General features: G+C 40.9%; 3 protein-coding genes across 8 annotated transcripts in view; all 3 read right to left on the reverse strand.

Annotated features, from left to right (window-relative positions):
- Positions 1-1,971: 1,971 nt before the first annotated feature.
- On the reverse strand, positions 1,972-6,512 carry LOC127362943 (protein asteroid homolog 1). Its single transcript, XM_051399340.1, has 6 exons — positions 6,337-6,512; positions 4,777-5,609; positions 4,239-4,544; positions 3,735-3,939; positions 3,483-3,627; positions 1,972-3,354 (listed from the first exon to the last, which is right to left on the reverse strand). Exons 1-6 carry the CDS (start codon positions 6,461-6,463, stop codon positions 2,940-2,942), a joined length of 2,031 nt encoding a protein of 676 aa, XP_051255300.1. The 5' UTR covers positions 6,464-6,512; the 3' UTR covers positions 1,972-2,939.
- Positions 6,513-7,563: 1,051 nt separating this feature from the next.
- On the reverse strand, positions 7,564-12,631 carry LOC127362944 (protein asteroid homolog 1). Its single transcript, XM_051399341.1, has 6 exons — positions 12,469-12,631; positions 10,865-11,697; positions 10,324-10,629; positions 9,769-9,973; positions 9,528-9,669; positions 7,564-8,921 (listed from the first exon to the last, which is right to left on the reverse strand). The coding sequence occupies exons 1-6, from the start codon at positions 12,593-12,595 to the stop codon at positions 8,510-8,512; spliced, it is 2,025 nt and encodes a 674-aa protein (XP_051255301.1). The 5' UTR covers positions 12,596-12,631; the 3' UTR covers positions 7,564-8,509.
- A 2,220-nt stretch (positions 12,632-14,851) lies between these two features.
- LOC127362935 (protein NLRC3) overlaps positions 14,852-18,897 on the reverse strand; it is a 21,716-nt gene continuing 17,670 nt past the window's right edge. For 5 of the 6 annotated variants that reach the window (XM_051399311.1, XM_051399313.1, XM_051399314.1 and 2 more), the window contains 2 exons: positions 16,700-18,897; positions 14,852-16,397 (listed from right to left, as the gene is read on the reverse strand). The exon at positions 16,700-18,897 is cut by the window's right edge and continues 149 nt beyond it. The gene's annotated coding sequence lies outside the window, so the exon portion shown is untranslated. The remainder of the gene's footprint in view (positions 16,398-16,699) is intronic. The other variant, XM_051399309.1, reaches the window with a different exon arrangement.

Below are 18,897 nucleotides of genomic sequence, written 5' to 3' on the forward strand. Positions count from 1 at the left end.
TCAGATTTTAGTGATTCAGAAGCTCAAAACTCAGGTTGTAAAAAAACCTCTGTCTCGTCGTGTCTCCTCTCCAGTAGATCAGAAACATAAAACACTATAAAATACTACAACATTTTGAATGAAAACACTTTCATATCAACCTGCTACATCGTCACATTCATTCATACGTCCGTGATCAGTTAGGAGCTAAAATATGATGGTAAGATAGTGGGCGGAGGTCAGTTGAATGGTTCAAAAACACTCAATCGTGGACCAGGAGGGGACACCCCCCCTTTACACCAAACTAGTTCTGGTTCTTTCACCAGTTTCTGCTCCACTGGACTTATTTTTTCTAGTTTTTGGCTCCGGATCAGAATTTAGAGATTCAGAAGCTCAAAACTCGGGTTGTAAAAAACCTCCATCTTGTCGAGCGTCCTCTCTCTCTAACTTGTTTTTGAGGTCTCTTTCCCACCGCCTGCAGCCAGATGTGATCAAATCTCCAGTCTGAGCTGCGTTTATCCAGATGTTCTTTGTGTGATCTCTTTCTCTCTCTCTCTCTCTCTCTCTCTCTCTCTCTCTCTCTCTCTCTCTCTGTGTGAACTTGTACATTTTACACTGTAAAATAAGCAAAAGTTCGTTTCTACGTCTTAACGACATTCATATGCGATTGTTATATAAACTGTGCTTTCTGTATCCGCTGTGTGTCGGGGCCAAATGTGATTGGTTGCAGGTTCTGTTTCTCTGGAGGCTGATTGGCTGGAAGGAGCCGGTTGGACAGAATCTCACAAAGCTGCTCCGACCGCCCCAAAACGCCTCGACGTCATTGAATAATCAGGAGATCAACAGAACATTAATCAGAAACTATTTCAACTGCAGTTCCAGCATCTTAAAGCTCCAGTTTGTAACATTTAGGAGGATAGACAACGTAGTTTCTCCCTCGCACTTGGAAACAGAAGAGAACCGGGCGAGTCCAGAACGAGTCCAAACAGGTTCGAGTTCAAATGAGACAGAAAACAAAGAAGTCGATAAATCTATAAGTTGATCAATAGAAAACTAAACAGCAGCAAATCTGATCATCAAATCTGAAAAATATTTAATGTTTGTAGCTAAATGTTGAAAGTTCAGTTAAATAATTGGAAATAAAAAACAATGAAACCAAACAGCCAGAAATGTTTTTACAGTCGATTAATTAATTCAAAATCAAAATTGTCCAATTTCTGTTTCTCTTAAACTTTTTAATAGTTTTATTTTATTGTAACTGAATATGTTTGGGGGGGGGGGGGTTGACTGTTTTGGTCCGCGGGAAATCATAATTAGCATTTTTCACAGTTTTCTGGCTGAATTTAGATAAAACAATAATCGATTAATCCAGAAAATATAAGTTTTAGCAGCAGCCCAATTTCAGTTAAGTCGTAAATCAACATAATGAACAGTTGTTGTCTGAAACTGTTTAATTTCCTTTTTTATTGGAACAAAAAGCCTGAAACCAGATCCTGAATATTATTAAAAACACAGAGACGTTGTGTCCACATACTTTAGGCCATTTAGGCACCAGAACAAAAACAACCAGTTCCACATTTCAGAATCAGACGACATATTACAGACATCTTTTATAAAGTGGAAATACAGTCTGTGGGGCAGAAAATAAACTTTATTGTTAATAAACGATGACAGACTGCAGAACTTTGTGAAATTCCTGTTTTTGAAGCTTCTTTCTCCGACGTCTCGGCTGTTTTTACCGTCTGAAGAGTGAAAATCAAACCTGACGAGTAAAACAGGAACCTGAACACCAGTCGCACCACTGACTCACTGTCTCTATCTTCTGTTTTATTTATGGTGTGTGTGTGTGTGTGTGTGTGTGTGTGTGTGTGTGTGTGTGTGTGTGTGTGTGTGTGTGTGTGGATGAGAATAAAATGTATATTAAAATTTTATAAATCTTTTAAAGAAGCTGACTTTGTTTTTATTTGCACACACACACGCTCACAGAGGCAGTTTCAAAAGTTTATATCAAAGTTTATTAAAACTATAATTTTACACCATAAAGCAGATTTTATAGTTTTAACATTTCCTTATTTTATATTCCTTGACTCCTCCCTCCCTGACTGCAAATACATTTAGGAATTAAATCTGACATTGAAAAAATAAGAATTTTACAAATGTTCTTCATGTTAAAACATTCATCAGTTACAGAGAAATTCATCAAGAAAGTTCAAGAATTTACAAAAGATGGATTTTTAAAAAATCTTTCCTCCATAAACAGAACAGAAAGAAATCTACATTTTAAAACTGAATTTCACTTATTCATCTGATGTTTTTGTACAGAATGAAGCACAAAAAGTTTCTGTAAAACTTTGACTACATGAGATTAAACGACGTTTTGAAGGATAAAACCCTGATTTAAGCTCCACAGTCTTCAATCAACATGAATTCAGCCATTGTCATGTTACACAAATCAATTAAATGGATAAATATTATATATAATTACAATATATATTCATAAATATATGTAGAGACTTTTTAAGACTCTGCATACAACCTGAAAACACCTTAAATTCCTTAAATGAAATAATGCACGATAGATCAACTTAAAATGCTTAGAAACCCATACAAACAGAAATACACAACATTTCAACTCTCTTCTAAATATTACTACTATTAAAAAAGAAAAACTCAGAGAAAGAGAAACCACTACACACTTGGTCTTTGTTCTGGAGTGACGACACAAACGCGGTGGAGCATTTAGCAGCTAAAGAGCTGCAGGTCCTAGGAGAGTGAATATTGGACTATTCATCAGAAGTTTGTAAAATGTGTTAGCAAACAGCTAAAAACTGTATAAGGAGATAACATGTCAGATTGTTTTACTGCCCCTAAGAGGCCAGAATTGTATTAATGCAGCTTTAAAGGGATTAACTCGTGTCTAATGAAATCATGATGAATTATAAATTATTATTAGGCTGAGATCAGAGGAAGTCCAGGCCCCTGCACTCCTCTTTGCGGGCCAGTTCTGGGTTTTTGCTCCGGTTGTTTCTCTCTTTAGCTTTGTATCGAGTTCTCACCGACACAAAATCATCCAGATGTATATCCTCCAGTGCTTTGACTGCACTTCTGACTTCAGTCGCAGCCTCCTCGTCCTCGTCTCCGTACAGCTGCTGCAGGTTTGCCGTCAGGTCGTTCAGAGGCTGCCGCTGTGAAGACGCCGCTGTCTTCTGGATCTCTGACGGCGTCGACACCTCCTGAGTGGGAAGCTGGTGCACGACGGCCAGCATGGCCTGGTACTGTTTCACACTTGAGCAATCACTCTTCAAAAAGTACTTCAGTTTTCCACCAGTCCTCATCCAGTAGACCAGATGGTGGACCACCGTCCCCTCATACAACCTGAACATGATGAAGATTTAACATCAGCTAGAAAACAGAGTTATTAATATTATATTCTGTTGCTGCCAATAAATCCTCTTCAGTAACAAATCTAGTAAAATGTAGTTCCAGCACAGTCTTTCACTCACCGTGCGATCTGTGGTTCAGGTAACGGGAAGCCCAGCAGCTGGTTCAGGTGGAGGCTGTCCTTGAGGCAGGCCTGCCACTGGTTGAAGGCGTGGACCACCCTCACATCCAGCTTCTGTTTACAGTGTTCATTCTGAATCTGCAAAGCTGCAACAGATAACACATACAGGGTGAACGTGTAATTGACTAACTGATCAGTCAATCAGCAGTCAGTTGGAAACCCAGATATTGTACCTAATGTTTGTGACTGATACCTGCTCTTTGTCTCAGGCCCTCTCCGTTACTTATTCCCAGCAGCAGCGCCTTCAGCAGACTCTCATCTGGATGAGGCTGAGCTCTCTGCAGCCAGTAGCAGGTGACGGCCACCGGGAGGCGCAGCTGAGGCGGCAGGCGGCTCAGAGAGGCCTCGGTCGCCCCCAGAGCCTCCAGTAACACCTGCAGACGCTGAGAGGGCTCCGCCTGGGGCCAATATACAGGAAGAGTGAGGGTGGAATAAAAACAGGAGACATTAAACACAATTCAGTGTCTATGTCGTCAATATATAAGATCAGTCCCCCTGACCAATCCTGACACTTGTAGTTGTTTTGTATTGAATTAAAATTTGTGTGTGTCTTCTAGATTTCCCAGGTGTAATCGGACCAAACTAATCAAGTTCTCAAGGTTATGTTGCACTACAGAATTTATTCACCTTTTTATAGACACTTCTTTCACAATAAAAGTTTGAGGGGGAATAGACTTTTGGGGCCCATGTGTATTACCTGATCCAGTGAACTGAGTCTCAGCTGTTGAGAAACCCCCGTGAAGGCAGGTTGGACTAGAGTCGCTGTCAGCTGGAGGCCGTCTCTGTCACACTCTGTCACCTGATGCTGCTTCCCTTTGCCCAGCAGCAGCCCGTACATCACCTGGCGGATCGGCCTGGAGGTCAGGTGCATGCTAGGCATGTCGGCGTCGCCCACGGTGAAGGCAAGGCTTATGCCGTGCAGCTGCAGCACGTCGAGGATGTCTGAAGTCAGCCGAGCCTGCGTCAGCGGTAACCGGGTCCAGTCTGGGACAAGACCTGCCACCTGCAGAAAATAAAAAATGTATTCATGAATATACTTAACATTTATCTTATAGCTGTAATTACTGGTTTGTTTTCAAATTAAGAGTTTACCAATAACACAAATGAACAAATCCACTAAAGGTGCATCAACAAGCAGGAGGCTCAGGTCAGTGCGGGTTAACCCCAACGCCCATCACAAGTTCCTACAGTCCAACATGAGGTCTTTCTAACAGTAAAGTAAAGGGTTTTATTACTTCTTCTGCTGCTGGGAGCGGAGGTGGCGTCCCGTGGATGAAGAACCTCTTCAGGGAGCTGGGAGGGAGCTTGTACTCCTCCATGCCCAGATACAAGCCCTTCAGCACCTCCGCCTTTTTCTTCATGTTCAGTTCTCCCATCAGCCCCAGCGCTGCCTCAAAGGCCTCCTGAGGCTGGTGGAAGTCCCGCAGCCAGCAGAGCAGACCCTCCAGGCGGCTTGGTGTCCAGCTGCTTGTCGGACAGAACTGAGTCCAACGTACGGGCGAGTCCATCCTCTCCAGTTTCACGTAGTCGTTCCCAGCCAAGGCAGCGAAGGTGGGCAGGAGCTGGCGCTGGATGTTGAAGACGATGCAGAAGCTGGAGGCGTTGTAGTTCTTACAGGGGATGTAGCTCTGCGAGCCGCTCTGCACCACAGCCTCCCACTGGAAATAAGAGATGGGCAGCAGCCCCGCCGGGAGGTCAAAGATGTAGAAGTCACTGTCATTGGAAAGCACCGGGCACTGCCACTCATTTGCCAGGGCGGCAATCTCCTGGTCGGCCTCTCCATAGCACTGAGCCACCGGGACCTCCAGCCGGGCCAACGTCTGTTTGAACGTCAGCTCGGCCAGCTGTGGCAGGATATTCTGCTTCATGTCTCCCACCGCCGCTCGATGGGCTCTCTTCACTTTATCCTTGGCTCTGAGCGTTGAAGTTTCGACCTTCTTGCCGGTTAAGTCGGCGCCTCCATCCAGCACCACGTACGGTGTAATACCGCAGTGTCTGAGGGCTTTGATGAACATCTCAATGAGGTCCTCAAACGCAACGTATTGCCCGCCATGATTCTGGTCCAGACCTGAGCAATCAAAAACACAATGAACCCCACATTACTAACAACTTACCTAATGTAACAAGGAATTAAACACAGAGGAGGGGTGCTGTATGTGGGCAAAGACTGAGACTAATTATATATAATGTATTTGTTACAAAGCTGCTCATATTTTGATGCTTCATGGGATGTCTAAACCTAATTGTGTAACAGGATTAATTGTGCAAAAGTAAGTTTAGTATTGTTTTTGTATCAGTGTCATCTTGGTTAGGTTGGTATCAGGTATTCCAGCCTGCAGGTGGAGGAAGAGAGAGCAGGTAGTGGACACAAACAGGTGTGCGGTTAGTATGAGCTGTGTTAAGGGCGTTGTGTTTACAGCATATTCAAGTCATGGGGCAAACCAAGAAGTTGTTTAACTTGTTTGGATGGATTTTTTTCCTTCACATACACCCAAGTCGCTTTTAATAACCCAATTTTATATTTATACATAAACCTCTCTGCTGTGTATATAACATAAACTGGTGTTTTTGCATAAATCTATTGCTGCTTTTACTTATATAAATAAAGTTATTAATATTTCTTCACCATTGTTCACAGGCTCATAAAAACTTAAAATGAATGTTTATTGCACCGACTTCATCCAGATAAGAGAGTTATAGCTATAAAAAGCATCTGATAAACAAAAAATAATATTAAAATGTGTATAAAATCAGTTCTAACTGCAGATAAGAGCCAAGCAGCACTTTGTTCCTACCTGAGTTGAAGTACAGCAGGTGGATCAGGTTGCAGCCGTCGATCACCAGCCGGCTCTTCCTGAACCGGACGTCCCGGTAGATGGTCCGGTGATTCTTGATCAAAGTGGCCAGACCTTGAACTCCCATCCTGAGTCTGATCCTGCTGAGGAGTCAGCAGCTGCTCTTATACTGAGTCTGTTTCTGTTTCCTTAAGTTTCACTTTTCTGACATCACCGTGTTAAAAATTTGTATCCTAGCAGGTCATCACCAGACTGCTGCAGGATTTCATTCTCCTTAAGAAAATGGAAAATATGACTATAAAGAAATACAGGCCACAATCAGAAAGGGGAGGAGGACACACAGAGGTAGGAAACAAGTTTTATATGGACACTCTGTGATTGTGGTTAAACCATTTTACAAAGAAGCACAATATCAAAAATAAAAAAACTTCCCATAATGCTTTTGGATAAAAATATAAGTTTGATCTTAAAGGAAATTTACTATAAAACAGAATTAGTCCAACAAACAGTTTAGTCTGAACAGTAAAAGTACAGAAGTATTTACAGCTTCATGTAGTTAAAGTACTTTGTACTACAGGCAGTAAACTCTACATCTGTTTTAATAACCTTTACCACTAATTGACCTGTACTGCAACCAGCCACCAGGGGGCGATCAATATGTTATGGCGTCACTTTTGGGGAGCTGTCACAATGTCCATCTTTTATAAATTGACAGCATCTGTAAGGAAATGCTTATTGTATGATTTTATGTAACATTCTCAACCTAAATGCTTTTACACAACCGCACCTATATTTTCAAGGAGTTGGTGGAGATAAAAACTAGATGAAATAGAGTTAATATCAGACTTTCATTCATCCTGGGTTCATATAAGTTAACAAATAGCTAAAAACTTTATAAAGAGATGATGTGTCAAATGTTTTTACATCTTGTTTTGCTGCACCCAAGTGGCCAAAACATAATTAATGCAAGTTTAAAGGAATTAAATCATGTATGTGTCTAATTAAATCATCATCTTACATATTATATTTCAAAGCCTCTGGAAATGTGGCTTAAAGTAGTAAAAATGCATATATGATGGTTGTTATATAGTAGTTGAGTTTGTCATTAGCATTCAGGAACATCTGAGTGAAATTAAACATTTAGAACTATTAGAAAGATGTGGGTCAAACTGACTAATAAACAGTACCTATATTCATATTTCCATCTGTATATATTCACAGGGGCAGTTTGAGTAGCAGAGTTTATTCACATCCTCAATTACAAAAACATGATAATTAAATAATAATAAACTTCAAAACAATCTTACAAAGTGCAGAAAATAGTTTTCCTCATGTTGTGACATTTGTGTTTTCCCAGTTAAAACATTCAACTCTCAGTACCGGAGAAGTAAAACAAATTCAATCAGCAAGAATTAAAACATTTTATAAAAGACTGAAAAAATCTTAATACACTGAACTCATCAGATCAACGGAGGAAAGAAAATGTAAGCACTCTTCAACAAGCAGAGAATAAACAATAAATCAGACATTTTAAAACTATTTTTCCCTTATTGAACAATGTTTTTGTGCACAAATGAAGCATGAAAGGTTTTAAATGTGTTTTAAGGCAAAAACCCTGATATACGCTCAGTGTTTCTCCGTCCAAATTCAGCAGTGGTGGAAAATATTCAAAATATTCAGATACTTTACTCACATACATAAAAGTAGCAATACCACAATTCAATCTGTACAGTAAAAACTACTTACAGGGAAAGTTAAGGGCAATCTTAGCTTAAATGGCTTTATGGGGCACTCGGATACAGGGCAGAGGTCAATGCTGTAGATACAGGGCAGAAGTCAGTGCTGAAGATACAGGGCAAATGTGAGCACTGTAGATACAGGGCAGAGGTCTGTACTGTCTATTTGATTAATATAATACTAACAATAATGTTATAATTAATATCAAGTTTATTTCACACGTTTATTTAAGTCCAATAATTTGACACTAACTGTGATTGTATTCAAAGCTTGTTTAACTGCCCCTAAATAAATAATGAATGCAGCTTTAAAGGGATAAGTCCATGTATGTGTCTAATGAAATCATGATTAATTACAAATTATTTTTCAACAGCACCACCAGTTTGCTTCTGAACCAGGACTGAAGTAGATCGGACGCTGAGCTTGTGGGCTGAGATCAGAGGAGGTCCACGCCCCTGCACTCCTCTTTGCGGGCCAGTTCAGGGTTTTTGCTCCGGTTGTTTCTCTCTTTAGCTTTGTATCGAGTTCTCAACAACACCAAATCCTCCAGATGTATATCCTCCAGTGCTTTGACTGCACTTCTGACTTCAGTCGCAACCTCCTCGTCGCTGACTCCGTACAGCTGCTGCAGGTTCACGGTCAGGTCGTACAGCGACTGCCGCTGTCGAGCCGTCGACCTCTCCTGGGTCTTGGACGGCGTCGGCGCCTCTCGAGCGCGAAACTGGTGGATGACAGCCAGCATGGTTTTGTACTGTTTCATACTTGAGTGATTATATTTCAGTAAGTGCTTTAATTTTCTTGTCCTCATGCAGTGGACCAGATGGTGGACCAACGTCCCCTCATACAACCTGGACAACATCAAGGACGAGATGGAGAAAAACAGAAGGAGTGAAACAGAAATCCACAGAAATGTATATGGATGAAGAGACATTAAAAGATGATGTTTCTTTATAAAATGTAATATTTAAAACCCTAACCCTTACGTCTACAAACGACCAACACCCACCAAAACCAACACAATGTCCAAAGTCAAACATTACAGCAGAGCTTGTGGAACATATTGTCTGATTGTGCTGTTAGCCCGCGCCAGATAATGTTATTCAGCGTGGCTGGCTAATGTTGTCGCTAGCAAAACATTATCTCAGTAGATGTGTTGGTTGGCTCGGTTGCTCTACTAGCAGGGGCATCCAACTAGCTAACTGTAGCTAAGCTAAGCTGGGGTTGTCCGGCTGGCTGTGTGGTCGAGGTGGTAGAGACACTACCGCTTTTGTCCACAGGGGCCGCCAGAATGACCACAAAATGAAAGTTCCTTGTTGCTTTAAGTAACATTTTTAATTTTGATTAGATTTTTACAGTGCAGTATAAATACTTTCACTTCAGATCTGAATAATTCCTCCGTTACTGTGATAGCGTGTTGTTGTGATTTCAGCTAGCTCCAGCAGTCTTTCACCCACCGTGCGATCTGTGGTTCAGGTAACGGGAAGCCCAGCAGCTGGTTCAGGTGGAGGCTGTCCTTGAGGCAGGCCTGCCACTGGTTGAAGGCGTGGACCACCCTCACATCCAGCTTCTGTTTACAGTGTTCACTCTGAATCAAAGCTGCAACAGATAACACATACAGTGTGAATGTGTAACTGATCAGTCAATCAGCAGTCAGTTGGAAACCCAGATATTGTACCTAATGTTTGTGACTGATACCTGCTCTTTGTCTCAGGCCCTCTCCGTTACTTATTCCCAGCAGCAGCGCCTTCAACAGACTCACATCTGGATGAGGCTGAGCTCTCTGCAGCCAGTAGCAGGTGACGGCCACCGGGAGGCGCAGCTGAGGCGGCAGACGGCTCAGAGAGGCCTCGGTCGCCCCCAGAGCCTCCAGTAACACCTGCAGACGCTGAGAGGGCTCCGCCTGGGGCCAACATACAGGAAGAGTGAGGGTTGAATAATAACAGGAAACATTAAACACAATTCAGTGTTTATGTCGTGTTTAGTTTGTAAGTGATCACTTATGTGTGTTTGTGTGTGCCGTCTTTAGCTGAAGAGTAAATTACACAGCAGAGGAGGGGGTGGAAGGAGACACTAGCTGTTGCACATCTAACTTTGATGGTTGCGTAGTGAAAGTTATCTGCTCATATAGTGCCATTTATGAAAGGAAAATGTAATGTGACCCTAAAATAAAGTGCTGTGCTTTGAATTGGAGGAGGGTCATTTGCACAAAATATAAAGATGCACTTGTGGCAGTTTAAATGAAAGCTTCACCTTATCCAGTGAACTGAGTAACAGCCGTCCTGTGATCCCTCTGAAGGCAGGTTGGACTGGGATGACTTTCAGCTGGAGGCCGTCTCTGTCTCTCTCCTGCACCTGAAGCTGCTTCCCTTTGCCCAGCAGCAGCCCGTACATCACCTGGCGGAGCGGCCTGGAGGTCAGGTGAATGCTGGGCATTTTGCCGTGGTCCACAGCAAAGCTGAGGTCCATCTTCTGCAGCAGCAGCACGTCCAAGACGTCTGAAGTCAGCCGGGCCTGCGTCAGCGGTAACCGGGCCCAGTCTGGGACAAGACCTGCCACCTGCAGAAAGTGAACAATGTAGTCATGAAAATATTGGATTGTTTTCAGATGAAGACTTTGCACCATTAACATGCACCAGAATCTGGGACTACACTTTATTTTTATTATCACTTATTTTTTCAGTTGATTAATAATTTTGTCCACTGGATGTCATAAAACATTTCAAAAAGCCCATCATAAGTTCCTACAGTCCAACATGAGGTCTTTCTAACAGTAAAGTAAAGGGTTTTATTACTTGTTCTGCTGCTGGGAGCGGAGGTGGCGTCCCGTGGGTGAAGAACCTCTTCAGGGAGCTGGGAGGGAGCTTGTACTCCTCCATGCCCAGATACAAGCCCTCCAGCACCCCCGCTTTTCTCTTTGTGCTCAGCTCTCCCATCAGCCCCAGCGCTGCCTCAAAAGCCTCCTGAGTCTGGTGGAAGTCCCGCAGCCAGCAGAGCAGACCCTCCAGGCAGGTTGGCGTCTCGCTGCTCGCCGGGCAGAACTGAGTCCAATGGACGGGCGAGTCCATCCTCTCCAGCTTCACGTAGTCGTTCCCAGCCAAGGCAGCGAAGGTGGGCAGGAGCTGGCGCTGGATGTTGAAGACGATGCAGAAGCTGGAGGCGTTGTAGTTCTTACAGGGGATGTAGCTCTGCGAGCCGCTCTGCACCACAGCCTCCCACTGGAAATAAGAGATGGGCAGCAGCCCCGCCGGGAGGTCAAAGATGTAGAAGTCACTGTCATTGGAAAGCACCGGGCACTGCCACTCTTTGGCCAGGGCGGCAATCTCCTGGTCGGCCTCTCCATAGCACTGAGCCACCGGGACCTCCAGCCGGGCCAGCGTCTGTTTGAACGTCAGCTTCACCAGCTGTGGCAGGATATCCTCCTTTGTGTCTCCTACCGCCGCTTGATGGGCTCTCGCAATCCGACCCTTGGCTCTGAGTGTCAGAGTTTCCAGCTTCTTGCCGGTGTAGTCGGCGCCTCCATCCAGCACCACGTACGGTGTAACCTCGCAATCTCTGAGGGCTTTGATGAACTTCTCAATGAGGTCCTCAAACGCAGCGTAATCCCCGCCGCGATTCTGGTCCAGACCTGAGCAATCAAAAACACAATGAGCACCACATTACTAACAACTTACCTAATGTAACAAGGAATTAAACACGGAGGAGGGGCGCTGTATGTGGGCAGTGAGGAGCAGCCTGCCTGATCTGAACCTGACTGATGGACCGTCCATATCTGAGCATAAGATAGTTTATAACCAGCAGATGAGTTCGGGTGAGGTTGGGTTGGACCAGGTCTGGGGGAAACTGTCTGAGGCTCCTGTTCTTCAACTCGGTCTCCTGAAGGATTTTTAATGCATCGTCAGGGGGAATCTGAGTTGGTCACTGAGGTAAGTTAAGTTTTCCTTTACTGAAATGTGTTCTCAGGGACTACAGTTGTAGGTCAGTACCTTGGTGTACTGACAGGAGAACTGACTATAGTTGGAGGAAACCAACACGAACACGGGGAGAAAATGTCAGCGCAGGATCTGAATTCTTGCTGTGAGGCAACAGTGTGACTGAGCCAACCACGCTGGTAGGTTTGGCCATATATGGAGAACAACAGCACTCAGACACATTATGACACATGTTCTTGCACCAACTGTGATCCTGTGGCGTCACCCATCGGTTTGTGGAGAACTGCTTTGAAGCCACTGGTTTGGCTTTGCGGTCGTCACCTTGACAGCCAGCGGAGGTCACGTAAAGCAGGTTGAGCTACTCTCATTGTCTGCTCTTGGTTTGGAAACAATGGCTTCCTGGTCACAATGGTATTAACAGTAAAATGTCTTATGCAGATAAGAGCCAAGCAGCACTTTGTTCCTACCTGAGTTGAAGTACAGCAGGTAGATCAGGTTGCAGCCGTCGATCACCAGCCGGCTCTTCCTGAACCGGACGTCCCGGTAGATGGTCCGGTGATTCTTGATCAAAGAAGCCAGACCTTGAACTCCCATCCTGAGTCTGATCCTGCTGAGGAGTCAGCAGCTGCTCTTATACTGAGTCTGTTTCTGTTTCCTTAAGTTTCACTTTCCTTACATCAGAGTGCGGATCAGCAGACAGAGAGAGTCTCTCTTATTGTGCTTAAAGCATTTTATAATCAATAAATGTACAAATAAAAAGGCTCTTAGAACTAAATAAATAATAATAATAATAAATAAAGAGAATTTATCAAAATTATTAATTATTTTTGATTATTTATGTATTATTTAACCTATGTATTTTAATTTAAGCTCAATAAAATGTTTTATTTATTTAATTTTATTCCCCAACTATGACAGTAGAGTATCATCAGACCCATCAAAAGACTTTTAATAGTTTTAATCTGGCTTTTAATTTGTAGTAATGTTATAGCCTTAGTGTAAAATAGTAGTTTTTTTATAAACATTAATATTTCTTTTTACATTTTATTCATTCATTACGTCTGTTTATCAGTATTTTAGTTAAGAAACTATAAAAAAAAAATATACATTTATAAATTATATAAAATAAACAGTATAACAGTGCCTGAACACAACACAAACCCTTAAACACAACACAAACCCCTGAACACAACACAAACCCCAGAAGACAACACAAACCCTTGAACACAACACAAACACCTGAACACAACACAAACCCCTGAACACAACACAAACCCCTGAACACAACACAAACCCTCATTCTTTTTTAAAGGTGCAGTCAGAAGTTCTCGTGTGGACGAAGGGTTGGTGAGTACCGGCTCATTTCAGTGTAAACATTAACCAACAGAACAAAGCTGCTTCATGGGGACATTTTACATAATAGTCTCCTTATTGAGAGAATATTTACTGCCTGAAGGGTTGTTAGGGTTTATGGAGGATCTCAGCAGCGGGTCAGGTTCCACCTCCTGTCCAAAGATATCAGACTGAGATTTAAATATAGAGCTCCAACATTACTACTGGGCATTGCCAAAACACATGAACACGAGGCACACCGCCGTGGTTCCCAATATCTCATTAATAAACTGACTCAGTGACATATTACTATTATATTAATATCAAATATATTTTATAAATGTTTTATATTATATTAAAACTGTCCAATGAACCCAAACAGTGAACTCAGTAACTGCAGGAAGTTTGTGTAAAACCAGAGATTATTTCCTGTTAGGGAACTTTTATATAAAATTCTCTGTCTGTATTCTGTATTATTTAATCAATTTTAACATTTTTAAGCTTATTTTTTTGACAAATTCAGTGTTTTCTTGTCACTTTTGTTCTATTAGACAATTTACATTTAGTGTTCCTCACAGAAGCAGGGGTCTTTCCAGACTTTTATGACTGCGGAGGTCAAGTGGGGCACTGACCTATGCAGCGGTGGTATGAAGTATGTGTCTCAGCTCCAGTCACTCACAGTGTACTGTCTGTGGACTCCAGTGTGCAGCAACACTCAGATACACTAAAATATAACATTAATACAACACACAAACAACTGTATGTGGTATTAATGAGGTCAGTTTTCTCCACTCTAGTTGTAAAATGGAGCCTCTGAAGAAGATAAGATAAGAATAAAGTGGAGGCCAGTCAGGAAACGCCCTCACTGCACAGAAGTTTGACTTTGGAAAGTGAAACTTACAGGAGCTCTAGAGGGGGAATATGAAACAGCTTCATCACACAGCCAGCACACACATCCCAGCCCTCTCTGAATCACTGCGATTGATCACTGCGATCAATCACTGTAAAAAAGAAAAGACTGTAAACTCTAAATACACTCACAGAAATATTTAGGCCTAATTCATAAGATTTATGTATTTCAATTGCACATAAAATTTCCATCCATTTGAATTACTTAGATTTAACATAAACAGGCCAATAAACTTTATGTGCTGCATATTTGTCATTCAAATGTTAATGAAACAATTAAGAATGAGATTTATGTAATAATACTAACAAACTCAATGTGTTTTGAATAAACAATGACAGATTTATGTATTCATCATTAATAAATCATATTTGTTTCAAATACTTAAGAATGAGTGAATGTATTCAATATGAATTACTCCAGTGTATTTGAAATGCTTAGAAAAAGGTTTATGCACTTTATGCAATTTAAATGAAATGCATAAAGTTTATATACTTGAAATAATAAACCCAATGCATTTTACATTTTTAACCAGATATTTTTTTTTTTTTTCATTCAGCCTGTACCTACAGTAATATCTACAATAACAATATTATAAACAGTCAGATCAGCTTGTTTAACATTTTATTTATTAAGCTTCTCAAGGCATGTGGCAAGTTCTGGCACTGAAAAAACTCCAAGGCAGGAACACATCACACTACACCACCTCCATTCAGCGTGATAAAAGAGGAGCTGGCAAGACATACTTGGACACAGAACCAGTGCTCATTCACATGTGTTGAAAAGAAGAAAAACAATTACCAAAAGGAAATGCCCTCATTTCAGCATGCAAAAAATACAAACAAAAATAAACCAAAAACATAAAAATAAAATGTACTCATTTGTGCACATTTAGGCAGAGACATTTTACTTATTTTGCCACACAATAGCCCAACAAATGCAAACATTTAAACTAAATCAAGGGAAGGCTGAACCTGCTTCTAGCTTCCTGGGATGCAAAACAATTTCACAGTACAGTACACCAAGAAACTCCCTCAACAACTGTACAAGTGTGCAATACTTGAGTAGACCGGTAAATCAACCTGAATAACAGTAATACTTACAGTACACCATCACTTCAAGGAATCCCTAACATATGTTTACATGACAATCCAAATAATTGATTTAAGGCTCAGTGTCTGGGTGGCTTTGCACATCCAGAAGTATGCATATTAAATTTTGATAAATAAAAGTGCAGGAATATACAAGTACAAAAATGTGGGGAAAGGCTAACTCACATGTACTGAAATTTGCAGCAAGTCAACCACTTTGCTGCACTGCATTCTCCAGAGGGCAACATCAGTGCATCAGGTGAATTACACAGTCACATATTAACTTTTAGTTTTTGGACTTTTGGTCTCTGAATCAGCATAAGCACATTTGCTTTTATCATTTTAAATGTTAAACATTTGGAAACAGACCTTTCTGCATCAATAACAAACTGCATCAAGAACTCTGCTTAACTGTATGAAACTTCAGGACAGGTAAATCAAGCAGGATCACTGTATGCTTACAGTACACCAACATTTCAAGGATTCCCAGACATTCCTTTTTTGAAATTTGAGTCGTTACCTGATCAATCCAAGACACTGCCTTAAAGCTAAGTGGTTGAGTGGCTTTGCACCACCCCACTGACGTGTTTAATTACCAGTGCATGGAGATATTCTGCAGCGATAACAACCAAGAACTGTAAACACATTGCAAAATTTGCAAACACTCAAACAAGCACTGAAAATTGCAGTCGCTTTGCTATTCATTTTCCAGAGGGAAACATCTGCATATCAGGTATCAGGCCCATCACTGGAACATCTTCATTTTCAGTGCTTGGACTTTTGGTGAAAGCTTGGTCGTGTCCAGTTCCATCAGGATTTTCTGGAACACTTCAAATGTGCTCTTGAGGTCCTTAGGGTAGCTTAACTTAAGTGTATAAATCAGTCCGAAAAGCATCACGCATCCAAGGGTGACACTTGGTAGGTTTTGCAGAACTTCCACACCTTCAAGTACGACACCAACATCTGCATATATCTCGTCTCCAGGATCAGCACCATCCACCCGAATGACGTAGATGCCAATTGTTGTCTGTGCAATCCCCAACTCGGCCTCTGCGCACTCGCTGTCCTGGAGAATAAACAAAGAAACAATTCATACCTGCTAGATAATGAAATGTTACACACTTTACATGGCCACATTCACATATCTGTGAACAAAGACAAAAAACAATGTATTAGTTGTAGAGTCGTTAACAACTGTCTTTCAGCTGGATGGTTAAACACAGCCAGCACACCCTTTAGACAAAGGGTCATGTAACCCAGCTATGGATTTTGATGCTTTTTATATTGATTCATCTGAACATCAAAATGAGTTTCACTGTAATATGTTGAGTTTTCTATTTTCTATATCTTTGTAGCCTCCATACTTACAAAAACAAAGAGGTTGCCCCGGCATACACTTGATGTAAAAGGATGGTTCTTAGAATTATGTACCTGTAAAAGACAAGAAGTTCTAATTAGAAACAAAATGCATTTAATCAATTCTACAACTCCTTCCTTGCTCATGAAATCACAAAGTATCAGTTTTTACGTTTTTAGTAACAGTAGTCCTCCATTAGACCAACATTGTATGCATTTACTGACTACATCAGCTTCTGTTTTTGATCATGTAAAGTTTTTATAGTAGTATTTTAATAGTTTTTATAGTCACAGTGGCCCATATTTGTTTTACATTATTCAAAATGGATTATGTTAACCCGCTCTAAAATTGTGAGCCAGTGACCACACAATGAATTTCACAATCAATAACAAACGTTTATTAACACTGAATCATTTGCACATGTAGTTTTTAATATCTTGAAAGTAAGACTTTGTTATGACACAACAGTGTGGCTGCTCTAATCCATTAGTGCAAAATTAATAAAAACAACATACTCCACCATGCAACCTTCCCACCGACTGACCACCGGCTCCGTTAACATTCAACCGGACGTGTTGCGCTAGTGAGTGGAGCAACACTGTCTGAACATGAAGCAGGCGGTCAAGTCCGCTGTGGCTGCCTTGAGCCATCTTTGGCTGAGAGTCACCTGAAGTCTGCGGTGCAGGGCTAATATATGATAATAGAATTAACTGCCCAATGCTTGTGAGAATATCTCATTAAGCACAAGAGTCAGTCGCTCATTTTAAATGAACTAATGAGTCATTTTAATTTCTAAACTTAGCCGTGTTGGCTAAACAAAAATAGCTCACTGGCTAGGTGGAAGTTAGCAAGCTACTAGACTACACGGGAATGTCTACAATGATGTAGGCTATATTTGATAGTCGATATATTTATATTAGTGTGATATGATGTGAATTGCACTAATAACGTACAAACACTGATAACTGGCAGGTTATACTAAGACAAATGCACATGTAACTGACAGTCAGTGCAAGACGCATAAAGTAGTTGCAACTAGCTTGAGCGAAGGTGTGAGCAGAGCAGACCGTGGATGTATTGGTGCAGACGGCGGGAAAAAGTCCTTCTTCTTCTCCAGTGAGTGACTCTGAACTGGAATTTCAAAGGCCGTTGACAAACCAGTTGCATTACCGCCACCTACTGGAGTGTGGAGCATGGATGTACTGAAATCTTTACGCGAACCTAATGGAAACCAATCTTATACATTTTAACTAAATGAATCTTTGTTGAGCCACAGCTCGTCATATTTAAACTATATTCATACGTTTTAACTGATTCAGCTTCATTGGTTTCGCAATTAACAGATTTATGTTGATTTTAAGGAATTTGAATAAATAAATTCTTAACATTGTATTATTTAAATAAAATCAAATAGATGCAAATACTTAAAAATAAACGATGCCATGATTCATTTTTCCGAGTGTAGGTTAAATACAGTTTCTGTAACAGTAAACACATCATATCTCATATCAAAACCTGTATTTATACAGCGTTCATACGGTGCTTTCATACAAAACTGTTTCTTTTGATGGTAAAGTTGCATTTATACAGTAAAATATGGAATAAAACAGTATTAATATTATTTTACTGTAATAGGTTATATGTTTTATTACAGTAAAGTTCAACCACAGCTGCCAGTTTACTGTTAAAATATCATTTTTCTTACAGTGTAAATATATATAGCTGTCAGTTAATCAATTAGTTCACTATCAAATGAATCGCCAACTATTTCAATATTCAATTTTTATATAAAAAGCTTTTTTCATTTTTTCAAACTACTTATTGATTAATCGAGAAAATGATCGACAATGAAAGTAATCGTTAGCCCTAAAAATGTCAAAACTACGAGATAAGAAAGACGTCACCATTATTTTTTTGTCTTTTTAATGTTTAATTAAAGATATTTACAGTGTAAAACCAATGAGCTATAAATACAGGTGAACTCTGCTTTACATTCAATTATATTCAGTTTTATTTGTACAGCTCCAATTTATAACAGAAGTTATCTCAGGACACTTTTCAAATAGAGCAGGTCTAGACCGAACTCTTTATAACATTATTTACAGAGACCCAACAGTACCACCATGAGCAAGACCTTGGAGACAAGGGCAAGGAAAAACTGAGAGTCGTCTCCACTGGTTGTGATTCCTCTGTCAGTCACTGCTGGATG

Source organism: Dicentrarchus labrax, unplaced genomic scaffold, assembly GCF_905237075.1.
Source record: "Dicentrarchus labrax unplaced genomic scaffold, dlabrax2021, whole genome shotgun sequence".
Lineage (NCBI taxonomy): Eukaryota > Metazoa > Chordata > Actinopteri > Moronidae > Dicentrarchus > Dicentrarchus labrax.